General features: G+C 42.4%; 1 protein-coding gene across 1 annotated transcript in view; it reads left to right on the top strand.

Annotated features, from left to right (window-relative positions):
• The first annotated feature begins 5,886 nt into the window (after positions 1-5,886).
• gfod1 (glucose-fructose oxidoreductase domain containing 1) overlaps positions 5,887-20,634 on the top strand; it is a 35,147-nt gene continuing 20,399 nt past the window's right edge. The window contains exon 1 of the mRNA XM_073488671.1: positions 5,887-6,711. Coding sequence (XP_073344772.1) covers positions 6,459-6,711 — 253 coding nt within the window. The 5' untranslated portion in view covers positions 5,887-6,458. The remainder of the gene's footprint in view (positions 6,712-20,634) is intronic.

Genomic DNA, 20,634 nt, shown 5'->3' with positions numbered 1-20,634 from the left:
GTTTACCATGTTCAGCATCTTAGTTTAGCATGTTAGCATACTAATGTTTGCTAACTATCACTAAACACAACATCCATCTGAGGCTAATGGCAATTTCAGTTTAGCAGGTCTAAAACCAAAGTGTTGAACAATTTTAAATTTAAATCTAGAGGAAAAGTCTCGATCACCAAAGTGATTTATACTGTAATGGGGCGCCCCAGTAGCTCAGTTGTATGAGCTATATGAGCCATGTGGATGTGTGCAGTATGAAAAGCCCTCTGGTGTGGCTGAAAGTGCAACACAGACATTTATCTGTTTAACATTCCACCCCTCTTAAAGCAATAATATGAAACAATCTGAGAAGGGTAAAGAGGACATGCAACCTATGACGAGAGGTGACCAGGAGATAACACTATATATTAAGGGGTAGGCAGCAGAAAGGCTGTAAAACAATAATGAAGATAGTCGTTATAGTTGTGTGGGATTGCAGACATCAACTCATGTTGAACAAAACCAACTCAGAATCTGTCAGAATCACAGTGAGTGAAGGCGTAAAGCATCTACTCGGGACAGTGGTGAGTGTCCAGACTGACAGTCACATCGGTGGAACAACATCTGTCCACTAGAGGGCAGCCTTGATTTCCTTTAAACTAAGCTTTATGCTGCAAGTGATGGCAGCCGCTCACTGGAGACTTATCTCTGGGCCAAATCAAGCATGGGCACATTTTAGTATCAGATGACCTCCAGACATATAGTTATAACTGTAGGTCAACACAGTGATGTGTTCACTGGCCTGTACTGTCAGGTTATCATCAGCATGTCTGCTGTGGGAGGTGTCGGCCTCCTCCTGCCCCATCTGCACCTCCCCTTCAATCCAACTGGACAACCAGCCATCCAGCACCACCAGGCCTGACCCTGACTGGTCACATGCTCTGTCTCACACAAACAAACCATACCGACATCGGAATCAATTAGAGCGTGACCATGACAGAGAAAAGGAGAGGGCAAAGCAGAGACTGTGTTACAACATGATGCTTTTCATGTTGGCCTGTACACATTACCATTATTATCAAAGTGATGGAACATGCAGTCAAAGGTATGGTGAAGAGAAAAGTGTTGACATCTTTTAAAAGCTGAAAGAAGTTAGTACCTGTAGGATTACTGTGAGCTGCATTGCAGTGACTTAAGGAGGAAGTTATGTATTGCTCATGTTATGTATTGCTGATTGCAACAAAGCCTGAGCCTGAATCCTGTTACCAAATAATGGTGTTCAAAGAGGCTCTGATATGCACATCCTCGAGCTTCAGCCTGGACTGGCCTTTGACCTCTTGCCTTTCACCACTCTGTCTGTACAATGTGTCAGTCGAAACTGTTTGTCTTCTGTTTGCTCTTTGCATTGTTTACCAAATCGATAGGACAGGCTGGATGTTGACAGCACCACACGATGTGTGTCGAAACTGTAAAAGTGTGTGTGTGTGTGAGAGACAAAGACTGAAAGGCCCAAAGAAATGATCTCACTGACTCTCAGCAGCAGCAGAATGACCACAATGAACAGCACACTTTGCTGTAATATTGTATGCTCGCTATATTTGATTCATGCTATGACGTTGAGCTTCTCCCATCCACTGAAATGTTGATTAATCCCATCAGAAGTCCTCATGGGTCATTTGGATGTTTTGTGTTAAGGACAGAGCAGGTGGACAGACAAGGTGGTTTTTATTTACCAAAAAAAGGGAAAAGACAAAGCAAAAGTACATATTAACTAGATTGGATGCTGAAACAGGTCGACTTAATAGAACTGAATACAAAATACAGAGGACAAGAGGTGAGGGGATGGTGACAGAACTGACTAACGTTATCAAGGTTTGTATTGTTTTTATCATTATGAGAAGAAATGACCATGACTTAAAATACAACTCCACCTACTTACTCTTTCACTGTAGTGTTGCCACTGTCACAATCAAAATAGACAACACATCCTCATTCCTGGACGACTGAATAGGTTGACTGCCAGTCACTCCCAAAGCAATATATCACTGTTCCCAAAACAAAATGGCCACTGCATTGTACCATCGACAGGTGAACCAGAGCTTTGTCTGTTTGGTTAGGTTTAGAAAAATATCATGGGTTGTCTTAAAATAACATTACTTTTTAATAATAGCAGTTACGTCTTGTACGAACATACATGACATCACTTTACTGCATTTGTAGGTTAAACCAACTGACTGGTGACTTCTGGTTTCACACTGGACATGTACAGCGGTCTCCTGAATGAGTCCTGAGCTTGTTTAACCCGACCGTCCACCCCCTGCCTCCTCCCTATATGGACTTTATATATTTTTATACTACTTCACCTGACTTCCTCCTTTGCTGCCGTAATAATTACTACGGTCACTAGAGGTCGCTGCCCAACAAGAAATGTAGCCTAAACATGGTTTGTTTTTCTGACGAGGATGGGCTGAAATAGATGCAGCAGAGCCAGAACCGTCGTCTGTTTTTCCCACACATGCTTCTTCCTTGTCAAAGCCTGGCACCTAAATCACACACAATCCAACTCTACCCGTCGACAGTTAAGACAGTAATTCAGTGTGTTGCAGTAGTATCAGCTAATGTGGTCTGGAGCCTGTGGCAGAGGTGAGCAGCAGCTACAGAGGTCCGCTAAGCTCACTTCGTTCTAACTCCACACCGACAGACTTTTTCCATTAGCCCCACACGGACCAATATGACATCACTCAAGGCAGTTTATCCGATCTGACAGTTCCCTCCAGAGACACAAAAGGCTTCATACAATGTTTCACATATGTGCAGTTGTACTGCCAACACTTGCAAAAAAGACTTTTATTTATTTTTTATTTACTTTTAAAATTGGTGGCGTTCTCCTTTACTATGTATTAGAGACAAACAGCAAGTCCAAACGGTTGGATTTGCATTTCTATAGCACTTTTTAAGTCTACTGACCGCTCAAAGCACTTTACAACACTTGTCACAGGGAATCACACCAGCGACGTTTCAGTTACTGGGATGACCTGCTGTTCCTGCTGCTGCTGAGCTGCTCGGAGCTGGCTAGCTCCGGAGGAGAGAGTCGGGTGCAGATCCAGACCTTCTGGAAGAATAAACACCTGGAGTCACATTGGATTCTGCTCTGATCCGGAGCCATTTATTGACGGGAGGAGAGCGCAGAGATGACTTTTTAATTTATGAGATTAAAAAGTGGATTTATCTTCACTCCTGTTTATCAACCTGACTGCAGCAGTGATCAGCGGAGGTGACCTCCATTGTCGGGTGTTTCTGTTCTGTAATGTTGACTGCTGACTGGAGCTGGAGGGGAAATGTACTTTCAATTTCTTTCAATGTACAATTTATCCCGCGATCAAACTCGCTTCACTGGTGGTGAACACACCGTTAAACAACCACCATCCCTGATGAAAATCTGTCTGACGTGACTCGGGCACAAATGTCTATCCGGTAAGTTATAGCATGAGATGTTACCGTGAGTAAACTCGTGGATTTCTCTAAGTTTAAACATTGTTGAAAATATTTGGGATGATGAACCCAAAGTACACAACTCAACAAAACATATAACAAAGGTTGAGTCGTTTTTAGACATTTTACTGCAGAATTCTTACATATTATGTCTTCAAAGCTCCTTATTGCACCAGTCACATCTTTTGCAGGTCAGACACCCCAGAGGTAACAACTGGATAACTCACAAGAAAGTAAATAATATCACTGCAACTTAAAGATAAGAAGAAATAGTGCTGACAATACAAAATACACGTTTGCACTGAAATCAAATCAAATATGCTAATAAAATGAGACGAGAATAAATTGAAGTGAGAGGTGAGGGTGAGAGAACTTAGTGTAATCAGTAGTTTTAGTCTGCTGGTGTGGCTGAGGCTGTGGCCATCACTCACAGCTTTGATGATGACTACAGTACCAGTTAAATTCCCCCACACACACTGATCAGTTAGAGCCAAAACACAAGGAGTCGCAGTTTCAGTAAATGCATTATTGCATTTATTTTTGGACATATCCACAAATTCTTCCTTCTCTTCGAATTCTTTCTTTATTATTCAGGTCAGCATGTACTAAATCAACAGCTGTGGTGAAATCCAGAGTAAGGGCCACAGTGTGTGAGGAGTCTCTATTAAACCCAGAGGATGATGATGTGTGGAGGAGAGCAGCACACAGTGGACTCAGCCTTGATCATATTCAAATCCTCTCCTCACTTCAAAGGATTCTGATCCCCGCTGCAGAATGCAGAGTAACTCCACTCTATCAAATCTTCAACCTTCAAGAATGATGTCTTTCCCACTGACACTGTCTGCCTGGTTGCATCCTGTCAGGCTGAGTTACACAGTTCTATGGAGCGGAATGGCTGAAATATACAGTAGGGTTAGAGCTTCAGTTCCCTGTGCAGCTGAGTGAGGCTGGACAGAGCACGGTGCAGTGTTTGTAGGCTGAAGTGAAAATGTAACAGAGATAAGGACATTAGTGAGGTGTGTCATACAGGAAACACTCGACGCTCAGGAGAACAAGAGGACATACCGTGCATTACATTAAAGCTACCAGATGACTGATAATAGATGCATGCTAGGAAAAAGTCAAGTTTTCTATTGGAACCACTAAATCTGAAATAGCAACTTAAAAAATGTCTCCGGTGTCTGTTTCCCTCAAAGAAATGTTAGAGGAATACAGACTGTTCTTCCCAAAATACTCATTCAGTTGTGAATATTACAGCACATCAGTGAAGTCATGAACATAGTATAAAGTGCAGCCTGTGGACCCAAACCATCACAGGAGTATTCCAGTGATTCTTGTAATGGTTGCTGACCTGAGATGTAAATAATGACTGTTGACTGACTCGCACTGTCACATGAACTCATAATTTGTAATAACTCGATCATACAGCACAGTTACCCTCACCTCAGTGGAGCAGGCGACCTGATCCTGTCCAGGAGCTGAAGGGTTAAACTGGGGAGGAGAGCGGGTGAGCGCTGCGTCAAGTGAAACAGAGAGAGACAGGATCAGACCGGAAGTTAACCAGGGTTGTCTTAAAAATAAAAGTGTAACATAAGCAACGGTGTCTGTAAAACTTGAATTATTATTATGATTGTATTATTATTATTATTATTGTTATTACCATTGTATTATTATTAATAAGAATATTGAAAATAAGTATTGTTATTAATAATACTTTTTATTGTTATTATTGTTACTATTATTATTATTATTATTATTATTATAAAGAGAAGGAGAAGAAAAGGGAGAGGATGAACGATGAATGAGAAGAGGGGAGAAAGGCAGTAGGAGAAGAAGAAGAGAAGAACTATACATAAATATAACATGGTGGGTCAAAGCGCCCTGATGCAGCTCAAACTGAGGCTCACTGTCCTGCAGTGTTCAGAGGGTGGAGGGCTTTGCTGGGTGTAGGGGTCTCTTTACTTATCATCAGTTAATCAACACAGGAATAATAATGATATTGATAAAAAGGCCAAATCATGTGGTATAATTTTCCCCATGACCCTAAAAGTAACAACTTCGTTGTCTTATCATAGTATATTAACTATCCTCTTATGATAACATGGAGGCCATGATGATTCTGACAGGTAAACGTGCAGGCCACTTTGTGTTTCATTGTGTCATTCACACACATTGTTTTACAGTTACTTGAGCTTTGAAGGATTTCATGAAAACAGAAAATAAATAAATAAATAACTAAAGACTACTCGTTGCTGTATCACGGAGTTTTACATTTGTTTACGTGTTTATGTTTTATACTCCTCAGAGCCCACAATGGTACGAAATATTATGCTGATCTATGAGAATTTTATTCTGAAAATTCTGTAGCAGGAGCGCTTCCGGTCATTGTCTCTGCCTTGACGCGCAGCTCGGAGCTGAAACATCATATCTGCCTTCAGCAGATCAGCGCCTCCGCCTCCGCTGCTGCTGCTGCTGCTGCTGCTGCTGATCCTCCGGGGAGCGGACAGAAGGGACGGCGGTGTTTGTGTCAGCATGCCGGCAGATAACGCTCCTCTCTGCCTCTCTCTTATCGCTGTATCTGAAGGGAGGCTCCGGCTGGAGGGGGAATAACAAACCTGAGGACGAGGTGACATGCCCTTCACTGCTTGGCGCAGTCAGTGCGCTGATCGCTGTCAGACGGAGACGAAGTGAAGACCGGAATGGTGCATTTAAATTGTCCTCTCTAACGCTGAGGAAGCCTGGCTCGGTCTCCATCTACCTCTGGATTATTGTTAGTGGAGAATAACGACATTACGTGCCCGATCGCGGAGCCGGAGCGACGGCAGAATGCAGCACAGCGGGTGTTTGGCTGCAGGTGGATGGCCAACCTGACGGTCCCAGCCGCCGCTTCACCCCCGATCAGCCGCCGCTGCAGCTGCAGCAGGTCTGGCTTCACCCGGAGCTGTGAGAACAAAGTGAACACAGAGAGATCCTCATCAGACGAATAAACCCGAGCCATGCTTCCAGGGGTCGGCGTGTTCGGCACCAGCCTGACCGCCAGGGTGATCATCCCGCTGCTGAAGAACGAGGGCTTCGCCGTCAAAGCGCTGTGGGGCCGGACGCAGGAGGAGGCGGAGGAGCTGGCCAAGGAGATGAACGTACCGTTTTACACCAACCGGATCGACGACGTGCTGCTGCATCAGGACGTGGACCTGGTCTGCATCAACCTGCCGCCGCCTCTGACGCGGCAGATCGCAGTCAAAACACTGGGTGAGTCCTGCTGCTGCTGCTGCTGCTGCTGCTGGGCGGATGGATGGATGCTGCGGCCCTGCTGCTGCTGAGGTGGGGGCTGATCGCAGGGGGGCGAGCTGACAGACAGGCCACCGGGCCACTGACACCTTCACGTGTCAACTTTGTGCGCGTATTGTCCCGCAGTGAGGATGGAGTTAGTACGTGTGGCTGTAGAGGAGAGCAGATAGATGTCATCAGCAGCATCACATGTGTTTCTTGTCTACATCTTACCGATGAAGCTGCCCTCTTGTCTGCCTTATGTGAGGCTGCTGCTGGTCTTAAGGTGGAGTCAGCATAGCAGTCTAAGTGCTCTTGAGCAAGGCCCCTGACTCGTCAGGTGCAGCGGTCTGTGCAGTAGCTAGTTGTGAAGAAGAGGCAGGAAGTGATCATTCACTTGACCTTGTGATCTTCTCTTTAGTTGCAGTGTAGCATCACAGTTTGTCTTGCAGTAATACGCTCCTCACACATCATGCACAAAGCCACAACAGGTCATGTTTAGGCTGCAGCCTCTCTCTAACCACTGCACTCTCTTCCTCTGTGCTGGGGATGTATTGTGTTACTAGAGGTCTGATTCTCTTCAATGTAAGGCAACACACCTACAGCAGTACTGCCTGTGGGTTAAATCTGAGTATTTGGGGACTCCCCCTAAACAAGGTCCTCAGTCAAACACTAGACTTAACCCGCGTTAGTGAAACAGAAACCCAAGAGAAGAGGCCTGAATGCGGACACACAAAGAGAGGCTGTTCTAGTTTAAATCTGGAGCAACGCAGCTTATTTTGGAGATCGTGTTCAGGAGCTGTGTAGCTGCTGTGAAAGAATGGTGGCAAGGACCACTGAGCTGCACTCCACACAGGCTTTATTTACCCCACAGTTTGGCAGCAGAGCTCAGCTGGCAGTGAGCTCTAATAGGTCAGGTTTGTGACTGAAAAACAAATGGGTCCAAAGATGCTTAGTCTCCACAGGGAACTGGTTTATATCTGGAAACATATCAGAGCTGAGCTACAAAAGAGTTAGCAGGGGGAGGACACCAGGGCTGTAAGTAGTGATGGGTTTCTTGATTAATCAGTTATACTTAACACAATTTCCCAGAGCCCAAGGTGACATCTTTAAATTGCTTGATATGATTAAACAACAACAAAACACAAAATTAAGCAGCAAATCCTCCATTTGTGAAACTGGAAAGGGTATTTTTCCTTCAAATACTTATCAATGTTGCTGTCATTGACAAGTTATTTATTCATCGACTAATTATTCAAGCGCTTGAGCACAGAAGAGCTGGCAGTAGAGCTAACAGACTCAGTGGTTGCAGCTGAAGGCCCCCAGACGGGTATCTTCTGATGCAGCAGTGTGTGCAGTGTTGCAAAGTAAAGGCAAGAATGTATCGTTCACTCCATGATTTAAAAATCTAATAGAATTCTGCATTAAAATGTGTGAGACCTTCGTTATTGACATTGTTAAGTTGTGTACTTACATTATCATTAATGTTTCCAACAATGTTCAAACCAGAGAAATCCACAAGTTTATTCAGGGCAGCGGTTCATTAGGTCACCTCACTGCTGCAGTCAGGTTGATAAACAGGAGTGAAGATAAATCTACTCTTTAATCCCAAAAGTCGAAAGATAATCTCTGAGCTGTCCTCCTGCCTGTTCACAGCTCTGGATCAGAGCACAATCTGACGTGACTCTGGGTGTTTACTCCTCCAGAAGGTCTGGCTCTGCACCTGACTCTTTCCACTAGAGCCAGCAGCTCTAAGCAGCTGAGAAGCATCTCTGCCCCCTGCTCCACCCAAACAACACTGGGCAAACATCTTATTGTGTTCTGATAGAGAAACCCCTCGTGGCAGAAGTTACATATAGTGTGTTTAAAAGTTGACCTTGTGACCTTTGTCAAACCTGCTGTTCCGAGGTCAAGAACAAACATGGAAGCTCAGTGATGGATTCACATCGCAGCTGCAGCACCTGTAGTCAAATATCTGATGAGAAGCTTATAGCATCAAAATGGGCATGAACATGGCATTTTCACTAAGAGCCTGTTGTAGTAAGAACTGTCATTACTACTTTCTATTGACCGCACACTGGGGTTATTACATTCATACAGTCATTTGCTGTAGTATTGTACTCGATCCAAACAAGTTACATCACTTGTCACACTGTTGTGGAGCAGCACGGCGGTTAGCACTGACTGTGAGTGTGTGTGAGGGACAGAGATGGAGGGAAGATCTGTGTGTGAGCTGCAGAGGGACTGTTGTGCAGTAGGTCTTGTGACTGGCTGATATGATTTCATAGGTATTAGCATGCTCTGTTTGACTTTAGCTGAATGTCATGGTGTGTCAGCAGACTTTTTGACGTGCAGCGTGATTGTGATATCATGATCAGCATGTTGAATTGAAATGAAAAGGGTCACATATAATCTGATTGACACATGTTGTTATGGTTGGAAAAGTGTCCATAAAGCAGTCGGTGACGCCCGATGTAAAGGTGTAACTTCTGCCTCAGCATCCCAGCATCAAGATAAGGCCTCTGTGGCTCCATTCATTCTCACACAGCCGCCTTGTTTGGTTGTTGGCTTCCGTAAATCCTGTGAATTGGGAGCAGGAGCTAACAAGAGAGACAGAGGCCTGAGTACAGTAGACAGTGTTTGTTTCTACCGTGACTGCACTAATGTAAATGTATACTGTATTTGCATATGATAAATCATAAGCTACATGCAAACACACGCTGAGTCTCCTTCCTGTTGATTAGTTAATGAACCTCTTTCTTCATCCACTGTCTACATTCAATTCTTGTCTAGTCCAAATGTAGCCCTGTATGAAAGTTACACAAGCCAGCTGATCCTGAGCCAGAACCACTAATCATGTCCCAGTGAACTTGACTCAACCTGCACACCAGCCGCTGCAAACTTGTCAATGGCCATTCTTTCTCCCCTTCCTCTCAGCTCATTTCCTCACGGCTTCATTGTGCGAGCGCTGCCTGTTCCTTCCCACCCACCTCTCTTCCTCCTCAGCAGCAGTCACCCGGCCAAGTCTGGGTCCAGTCCTATTTGCGTAAAACAGTGTTTGCAAATTCTGTTGAACCTGGGTTCAGTGATCAGGACAAGCCAGAATATCCATATATTTCTTTGGCTATATTTAATAAACACACAAAATCGGTTTGCAGATCGGTGTGATGCAGGTCTTTACTTTATTTACTAGCAGCTACGACTGTGGAGGATACCCCTCAACCAACCTGAGCCAGCTGTAACACCTGAACATAACATGCTGCAATTACTGAGCTAATGAGTATTTGAATAGTTGATCTTTTTGTGTGGTTTCCACAGGACAATGACAGTGTTACATTATTTTCTGCATCAGCCTGTGAGGAGATCCTAACAAAGAGGTGTTGTTAAAACCTCTATCAGTCTCAAACCTCTCAGTTACAGCAGAACTAACTGTATAGAAAGTCACATGGTGTTAGTGTTAGTGAAACGAAATGGATCTTTATCACTATCACCTGAAATGACCACTCAAGTTATCCCCACAAGACTCCAGTCAAAATGTGACTGTGTTGCATCACGTTAATGCATGACATCGCCAATAAAGTCTTACGCAACCAGTGACTGGTCATTGACCAGAGCAGCCGGCTGTGTGACTAAAACTCACTTCCTCTTCTGTCAGGGTGTGTGAGCTGATAGTAATCTGCCTGTGGCTGGGTGACAGCTTACTGTACCTCATGAGTGTGATCAGACTTCTTCAACAGAGGAATGTGAACTTTGGCTCTGAAGACTCTAGTTTACGTGTTGCTTTTTGTCTTGATTTCTCTTTCAGTCCATGTTCATTTTAGATAGTACTTCCACATGTAACTGTCTCAGGTAATTGGGAATGTCCCTGTATTGTACCAGCAACTATAGCAAAAGGGCTACCAATAATTGTATTAAATCAAAATGTGTTATGTGTCTCATTTCATATGATGCATTTCACTGCCTGAGTGCTTCTGAGCAGAAATGTTGTTGCCACATAGGCATGGTCAGGGTTTCCCATGCAGGGCCTGGTTAAAGATGGGATTGGCAAATTAGTTTAGAAGGATTCGTTTGCAGTATTTGTAGATAATCTCTTAACATCTTGACAGCAATCTGTTCAGACAAATAAAGGAAAAAAATCCCGTATCTGTGTTTGGTGCAGCCTGTTTAAAACTATTGGACAGACTACCTGTCTGTCTACCTACAGTACATGCCTGGCTGACTGCACACACTCTGCACATGCGCTCTATGTGCATGACCGGAGTCTTCCACAAGGCTAGGTGGATGTATTGCTAAAGCTGCTAGCAAGCTAGTTGCACAAGAATGGCAGAGAAAGTGCTGCCATAATTCCCCAAAACTAACATCCTAGCTTGACAGGCGAGTAGCCATGTTGGTTGTTTACACTCATGGCAACAGGTGTTTTCTGATGAGACATGAGGTATTGCTGTAAATGATGAAAATGACGTGCTGAGCTCACACCACACAGCCCGTTAGCCTGTTGTTCAGCAGCTAACTCGGTAACACAAAGCACACAGCCCCAAATCCAAAAAACAAGTAAGCTGCAGCGGCAGCAACAGACTCGTTCACCTAACGTTAGCACAAGGGACACATCTACAGGGCCGACTAGCCTTTTCAGACTGAGGTATGTTCGGGACTTGGGTTTATGATTGCAGCAGGTGTATTTGTGTATTTATTTGACTATAAAACCTAAGAGAGCTCTTGGAATGTAGTGAACTAGCCACTAACACACATCTCCCTGCAGGTACAGGGGCAGTATGTGTCCGTTTAGTAAGGCTGTGCACGTTCATGTGTTGTTGTTTTTTAGTTTTTTGGAGGAGTGGCTCTTGTTATATTTTTGGTTGGATGATTTCAAAATGTTGTTTGCCTTTGCTGTTTTAAGTCAATCAGATGACTACAAAGAGACACAGAACAACCACAAAGAAATATCATTGTGATGCAGATTGACTAAAAAGAGACATCAGATGACTACAATTACTAAGTCATAAACTGACTAAAGGATCCTGGCTGGATGTGTATAGATTAACTGCTTACATTAACCAAAGTGACTTAGAGTGGTGAGGAAAATGGAAAAACACTGGTCCAAGTCAACAAGATGCTGGATGTGTTGTTCAGGTTTTACCAGAGCAGGCCGATCCCCTCAATCCAGCAAACTCATTGTCATCACTGCAAACCGGTCAGTCCTGTTGAGCCACATCTCTCCTTCCACTTCCCTCACTTTTTTGTCTCCTTTCTCTTTTCTTACAACTGTGGCATTCCTAAGGCGTCTGATGTCACTCAGGCTTTCGTAGTGTGTTGGGAAGGCAGCCGCAGCAGGAAACCTCATGCTGTCTGTTATACACACACCCTACACACACACACACACACACACACACACACACCATTCTGCTTTCAAACACAGGCTCGTGTGAGCCTGAAGCATTTCTTGGCCACCAGCTTGTGAAAGAGTGATTTCTTAAACGAGAGGAGACTGAAGCTTCTTTGGAGTGTTTTTCAGATCCCAGAGAATACATTAGCATTTCCAATATACTGCAGCCTGGGGAGTTCAGACTGGCTGGTGTGTGTGTCAGAGACTATATGAATTACATTTTAGTGTGGTAGATAATTTCTCAGTAATAAAGTGTTGCAGTAGAATCACTTATTATCTATATTTTACAGTCTCTTAAAACAAAGCTCTTTATTGTCTTCAGAGGTGTAGTTTCTTCTTGGGGTCAAGGTTTGTAAAATGAACCATAGGCATGTAAATAGAATAAATATATGAGTATATGAGTATAGTTTCTGTTTATAGGCATCATTCAAATGACCGTGAAAGGGTTCTCACATGAATCCAAAGTATCCATCTTTAATGTTCGAGAATAGCATCAAAGAAATATAACTGAAGATCCACTTTCTAGCTTATCACAGTTTTCAGCCACACCTGACTGTCTTCTCCAGTAGATGGAGTTTGATTTGTTGTCATTTTCATCACATTGTCATGAAGATCGCTCATCTGTTTAGGGCTGTAACTAATGACTATTTATTGGTTATTCTGATGATTATTTTCACTATTGAATATATGATCTATAAAGTCCCTGAATATAGTGATACCTCAAACAATGCCCCTAAAATGTCTTGTTTGAAGGATCAGTGTGTTAGACTGTAGGATCGATTGGCAGAAACAGAATATAATATTCATAGTTTTGTTTTCATTATGTATAACCACCTGGAACTAAGGATTTTGCTTTCTTTACTTCAGAATGAGCCTTTTATATCTACAGAGGGAGCAGATCCTCTTTCACAGAGCCCATCGTGTTGCTACAGCAGCCCAGGACCTCACCAAGAGAAGCCACTAATTCCTTCACACTGGACCGGGAGTGTTAAATATTTTTACCTGAAAACTGATTCAAACGATTAGTCAAATCATTGCAGATTATTCTGTAAATCAACTAATCGACTCATTGTTGGCATCACTTTTTAAGACTGGATCCTGAAGTTTTCATCATGTGCCAGCAGTGTGTTGTTGAAGCTGCAGCGTGTGTGTATGTGGGCCAGATGCTGAGCGCTGAACTAAAATGTTACACGAGGGAGAGTTTCAGGTGCACTCTTTGTCCCTTTGTGCAGTTCTGTTTTGACGCTGGCAGGAGGAAGTGGTGGGAGCGGGGCCCTTCAGCTCTGTGTGACTGTTTTATAGTGATGAGCAACAGGCTTGGAAGTGGATCTTTTTATAGCCTTTAACACCACTTCATGACGTTTTTGTAAAGTTCCCTTCATCACTTTGTTCCATGATATGTGAGATTGTGAAATAGAACAAATTCTGTTATTACATAAAGTAAGAATGGCCTGGAGGGAGGTGAAGCAGTCAAGCAGCACTACGTATTGCAATAATGACTGATTCTACATGACTAATGAAGAGGAAACTGACTTCATTTCAGAATCATTGGACTGATTTCTCATAATGAGCCAGTTGGTTTAATAATATAGTTGTGTCAATTCATTTATCCAGACCAGATAGGAAAAACACACACACACACACAAACACACACAGACAGTAAAAGAAGGCTTCCTCACACCTTTTTAAATTAGGCTATATCTCGTGATAGAAGCTATCAGGTCTCATAGCAGGTGCTGCCAGACGCTTGGTCATCCCTGCCGACTGGACCAGACGGTGCCGTCTAAGAATAGCATCTAACGCTCATCACACCACACACACACACAATAATATTTTGAAGAAAAGTAGACGGCAGTCTGGGTAATTACCCATCCATCGTTGCTTCGTAAGTTTCCCCACGTACCCTTTGTTTATATGGACGAGAGGTCAGATGACTTTGTGTAACATGAAAGGGGTCAGCCATAGTGAGGAACCCACAGAGAATGACCATGTGACTGTGTGGCTGTCATCAGCTTTGCAGAGCATTTTAATGTTTTTAGCTGTTTTGGTTTTAAAGCCATAACTTTACTATTTTGGTAAATTCCCACCGCTCTCACCTGCCACCAACCTCTCTGATGCGGCAGGCAGCTCTTCTCTGTGAAATAGCTGTACCAACTGTAAGTTATCTTACCTTGTGCTAAACAACTGACAAACAAAGTTAGTGACTAGCTGAGCTAACAGATAGTGGAGCATTTGTAGGTGAAAAAGTCAAATATTTTCTTCCAAAACAGAGTTAAAATCTGAATGTATACTGGACTAACATTCATCATTCATACAGACATGACTCCAAATGATTGCTCATGCTGCTCTGTGTCTGCTGATGTATAAATAATAATAATCAATAATAAAAATGTAAGTTTAAAGCCATGCTACCTGATGTTGTTATGACACCTGACAGCTCACTGTCAGTGTTTTGAAGGAGCTGAAGTGTTTCTTCAAGTTGTCTCAGGACTGTCTGTAACACAACAGGATATCTCCCTGCTTACCTTGTTACTGACTTGATTATTTACAACAAAAAACAATATCAAAAATGATAATGAATGTGATGCCAGATTAGATGACGCTGAGAAAATGAATTAAGATGTCAGATGCTCTGAGGTTGATTAATGGCATGCCTTTCTCACTGTGAGTTTATCTGGACAGCTCAGCTGTCATGGAAACTTTAAATGAGGTTATGACACCCAGTGCTTTACCTCCTCCTGATTAAAACCTCCTGTGATGAGCTGTCTCATGTCCGCATAGGGTGAACCATCCCTGGCACACTGACATGGGACTGTTGAATAGATATTGAACCAAAGTGTAAAGTGTTTACTACAGTGAATTCTATCCTCTTTTAGGTGTTATTTGGAGGAATTTATGTTGTTTTGAAACAGCAGAAATAAATCCATGATTAAATTGAGAGGAACCTGACACCATTCAGGCTGTCGAACCCAGCAGTGAGCAGGATAAGGTGTTTTGAATGATTTTGCTACCCTGTAATTATGTGTATCGACCAAGTGTTCGTGATTTATTAAGGTGTCTCATGATCCAGATGAGAGTAAACTCCATATGACGTCTGCACATTTTTTATTGTTAGCATTGAGTGGTAGCAATGGTTCATCAGCACTGTGATGAGCTCGCAGACACCTGCTCTGAAGGACCATGCAAAGGCAAAGAGCTATTTATAACCTGACTGCAAAGGGCAAGCAGGCGTCATCATAAATACATGTTCCCACCACTGATGCTCTTATGCAACTGCACTTCGACCAGTGATGAGCTCTCTGGCAGCCCACTCAACTTTTTAAAGGGCAAGTAGACCCAAAATGTCCCGACTGATGTGTGACAAAAGTGTTAGAGATTAAGAAAGTTGATTCTTTTGATTTCTGATATTCTGTATTGCTACTAAATCTTTTGAAAAATATAATAAAATGTACATGAAATAAAGCGACAATAGTTTTTGAAATTCAAAATTAGGGTTGAATTCTCCCCACTTTTACTTTCCATTTTTCAAAATAGAATACAACTACTTTTAACATATTTGTTGAAGCGGCATCTACACCTGTATTGTCCAGGTGGGCGTAGGGGGAGCAGCAGCCTGCACAGGTTTTCCAGCTTTTTGAACCAAGCCTACACAGTGCTGGTTATGTGGGCTACCGTTAGCAATTATAGCTTTACATTTGCCTCTGGGAAGACAGAGCAGATTTGTATTCTTCTAAGAAAGTCGGGGGTAGCAACCTAGGCTTACTAGCTTCTTGGAAAGTCTAAGCTGGTTAGCTGAGTCACTGTCAGCTCCCGCACACTCAGCGTTTCACGGATTCAGCTGTGGTGATAGCAAATAACCGGACTGTCAAATCTCAGCAAGAGTGAGGGATGTGATCTGAATCACAACACAGAGGAACAACCAGAGTAAAAGCATAATGTTATGCTCAAGTCATGGATGGGCTAAGCAGCAGCTAACGTAGGACACCGAGCTGGTAATCTTTGTAACCTTCAGTGATATTACAAACAATTGTTAGTGCTATATCAGATATTGCAACTATGACTGAACCAAAGAATTCATTGACTCTTGAGGACAATGTTAAGAGACGTTGAGACATACTACTTTGACAGTACAGTCTGTCTATGGAAATAAGTTTTAGAAACGCAGGCTCGCTAACAGTTAGCTAACATTACACACACAAACTGCTCACTCTTTTCTGCTTATGTGTGTTTGTCATGAACATTTTTTTCTCTTTTGTTATTACAGTTTCATGCAGTATTGATTTCTAAGTTATTTTAATTCAGTTTGACTTTAATAATACAAAAAAGATCACACAGACTTTCTAAAATCAATTGTGCTCAGTCAACTCTGGGTGCATTTACTTAAAGCCTGAGAAACTAAATACAAGTAAAATAAAATTGAACCAAGTTAATGTAACCAGGCTTGAAACAGCTTTCCAGACCAGAAAGAACAGGCTGAATCAACTCCATTTTCTTCAGTGTGACTCCCCTTGTATTCATCAGTCTGATGGATTAAGGCCTTCGGGTCAAGCTTGATTTCCGAGTAGGTTTACCCAGACTCATCAACAACCGCTTCAGCCTGAGTCAACCAGGAGAATGCGACGGATAGGCTACGCTACCATTCCCAGGCCTTCTTTCTCAATGTCGACGCTTGTTTTTTTTCACCTCAAGTTTCTCACTTGTTCACATTCATGTTCTCCTGTGCAGCCATTAGTATGCTAATGACAGCCTGGGAGTGTGTGTGTGAATGACCGTGTGATAGAGAGGACGGGATGGAGAGACGACGAGGAGCAGTGAGGGAGAATAGCAGAGAGAAAGCTTGTCTTCCTGTGAAGTTGCCTTTGTGTGGCAGATGAATGGCTGGATGGGGGAGGCTCTTTCAGCCTGCCGACACACTGCGCTGACAAGTGAGCATTCCTGAAGAAAAACAGGGAAAGTAGAAGACCTCCCCATCCCCGCCCACTCAAAGTGATGCTTTTCTTCTGCATGGACCCATAAGGAACTGCTGTGTGGCAGTGAACTTGGTGTGCAGGCTTTGGATGAGGAATCACATTGTATTATTAAATCCAGGGGCAAGAGAGAGGGCAAGCTTTTGATATGGAATTATTCCAATAAATCTAAAGAATGGGATTGGAGGCAAGCTTTCAATGAGGAATAATTCTGCATTATTAGACTGGAGTCTTAATGAGGATTTTTTTGTCCTGTTATTAAATTTCAGCAGAGAGGAATGGCTGCTTTTTGTCCTTGGGTCAATCTATACACTGTTGCTTTTTTCTTTCTATTTTTCCCTTTTAATTGACAGTGGACAGTAGTGACGGGACAGGAAATGTGGGGGGAGAGAGAAAGGATGACATATAAGAAAGGTCCCCAGCCAGACATGAACTGGGGATATTGCGATGACATATCTGTGTCTTAAACCCTCAGGCCAGGGGTATTCAATAATGTTCAAAGAGGTCCAGTTAGAGAAAATGTAATGTCTAACTTGCATTAGGATTCAGTGCCATAAACAGTATACTGATGTAGCGTAGTTGTTGTATCAACGTCTGTATGTTGTCAACAACTGACTGTCAGATTAAGTTTTTAACATGGTCAGTTTTCACACAGTACTTAATACTTAAATGCTCTCTCTCATTTCAGATAAAATAAGTGCTGCATTTTAAAATAAAACAGGCGACATAACAGAGAGCTTTTGAAAATAAAAAGCCTCTTAAAGGGGCACTATGTAGTTTTGGAGAAGAAATTCAAACTCAGAAATTTTAACATTTACAATATTAATGAGATAATTATACAATCATAGAATTTTTTTTTCCATAACTGAATAAACAAGCTGTTCTTAGAGGAAAATAAAGTCCCCAGAACACTGTTTGAAGCTAGAAAGGTGGCAGGGTCCGCCACATATAAACAAAGTAAAACAGTAGAACTTGTGGAACTTGTGTTGTCTTTTAAGGTCAGTTTGTTTATTCAGTCATGAAAACAAAGATAGTTTATTTAGTTTTCTTTCTCTTCTGATTAAATCTCTTCCCCAAAATGACATTGTACACCTTTAAAGTGCATTTTCTCACCCTTAATAAACAACATGTTTTTTTAATCTATAATAGAAATGATCTCCAAACACTTCTGAATATAAGAAATGTGTAAACTGATGAATAACTCACAGATAAACCTCTGCTGGGAGCCACAGGCTTTATGAACACAACAGAAAACAGAACAACATGGCAGGATAACAGCCTTAATGAGCAGAGACTCACACAGGTCGCTGTGTTGTCTTCTAAGGTCAGTTTGTTTTTTCAGTTTATTCAGTCATGAAGACAAAGAGAGTTTGTTGATTGAGTTTGCTGTCAGAAAAAAAATCAGCAAATGAATAACATTTCTTCCCCAAAACTACATACAGCAGTGCACCTTTGAAATAAAGTGCTTCATTTTAGGGAAAAAAACCCTTGAGTTTCCCTTTTTCTTCTTTTTTGTTAACTCCATTTCACATCTTAACATTTTCAACCAACTGTATAAAAACATCTGTACACATCTACACAGCTGAACAGTCTGTCTGTTCCTCCACTTTCTCTCGTTCAGAGAGAAAAGTGAGCTTCAGCTTTAACGCAACAACTCATATGACACAACATTTGACACAGATGTGTAATCGGATAAAGTGATGAGATTTTATATCCAAAAGGTCAAAGGTCAACCTCATTATGACAAGATAATATTTAACAAACAAAATGCCCATTATTCAACAGCATAGCTCAAGAGCAGCAACTTGACTGGTGCGCGGAGGCATACAACACTACAGCAACTGTAAGGCGTCTGAGTCAGGTGTTGGTCCATCACGAGCCTCCAGAACAGCTTCAGTGCTCCCATAACTTCTTCAAGTCTGTGGAGCACTGACTAGAGGGATGAACACCCCTCTTCTAAATGATCTCACCAATTGGTGTCGTGTTGTGTTGTGATTCTGCTGAAAATCGATGAATATTCATTTTCAGTAAGCAGTAAGCTCTACCAGCAATGAAAGAACATTTACTAGACAAATCCAATGTTCCAGTCTAACACGTGTGGCAGTAGTAGTTTTGGTTCTTCATCAGCGTAGCTATTATATCATGTTATGACATGCAGCTGTATTAACTTATGTGCTTAATACTTTTCCGCCTTAAAATACTTCACTGATGAGAGTGTTAGAGCACACCCACCTACTGTGTCTGTGTGTGTGTAGCTGACAGGGCTAACTGTGGCATGCCAAAACAAAGCTACCTGCGTAATCAGCTGTGGTATTGAGAAATCACTTGAGAAATATTTCCATCTTGCACAAACACATAGTGGCATGAGTCTAGTAACATGTGCTGAAGTGTCCTTCTCTGATCATGTTCTGCAGCGTGTTACTCGCTGGCGCACTGTGTCATGAACTGTATCTGGCTCTTTATTTTCTGCCCTCAGTTTATCCTGTGTATTCCCAAGGTGAAGCTGTGCCATTATAGGCTTGTTCAGATGTCCTTTATGTGCCCGTGTTCAGGAATAGGCCTGTCTGTGTTTCTTAATTGGCCATCAGGGACAGAGGACAAGAAGCAGCTGCAGATCTGAGAGCAGGGAGGGGACGCTACTGTCAGTTAGGACCTCTGATCTAGAGGCCTTGTTCTTCTCCTGACACTGACACTGTTACTACAGTGTGCTTTAGGCCTTTTCCTTCAGATATGAATGCTTTGTAAGAGAGGATGTGAATGATGACAAACACATTTTATATAGGACGCAAGAATAAATTATTTGACAAAGTCTTAACGTGCAGATTAAAGCATAATACAGCTTTACAGTCAAGCAGCTGCAACAGGAAGTGATATTTTGGTATACCGCAGTGAAGTGTGTCTCGCTTCCTGTTGTGTGTGTGATACGTGGAAATGGTAAGGTTTCTGGGGAAATTTAGTATTCTAGTCAATCACTTCCTGCTGACAACAGGCAGAAATGTGTGTCTCATCATTATCTTTCTTTCTGACTGTTTAAGAAAGATATAATCTGCCGTCCAAGTCAGAGATGGAAGGATGGAAAGATGGATTGAGCAGCTTCTGTTCCCAAAGAGAGACACCCATCCTTCTCTCTGTCCCTCCATTTATTAAATATCATCTTGGTTACAGGTTCATGTTACTGAAAGGCTCATATCGCTTTCCATCCTCATTATTTTTGGCCACACAGTGCGTCCAGCTCGATCTGATGCATGACTACAGTCATACTGTAGCATAGGGCTGAGTTTATTTCTGCAGTTTTCCACTGACTCAACTAGCCTTTTAGTCAGTCAGCCACTGGGCTATAATCAGGAAGACAAACAGCAAATACACAGCTGTGTGGCACGATAATGATGAAATGGATGTACTTATGTGAAGGTACATGAAGTGGCCACCTAAATGATAATGTGTTTAAATGCATTATTCAAAATACTGTGAAACAAGTGTCCGTGCTTTCACCGAGAATGCAATGAGAAGATCAAGGTTCATTTATTTGTCATTCTACACACAGGGCTGTGTCAC

Source organism: Pagrus major, chromosome 19 (genome assembly GCF_040436345.1).
Source record: "Pagrus major chromosome 19, Pma_NU_1.0".
Lineage (NCBI taxonomy): Eukaryota > Metazoa > Chordata > Actinopteri > Spariformes > Sparidae > Pagrus > Pagrus major.
Note: the sequence above shows the minus strand (reverse complement) of the source record. Positions and strands in the feature narration are given on the sequence as shown.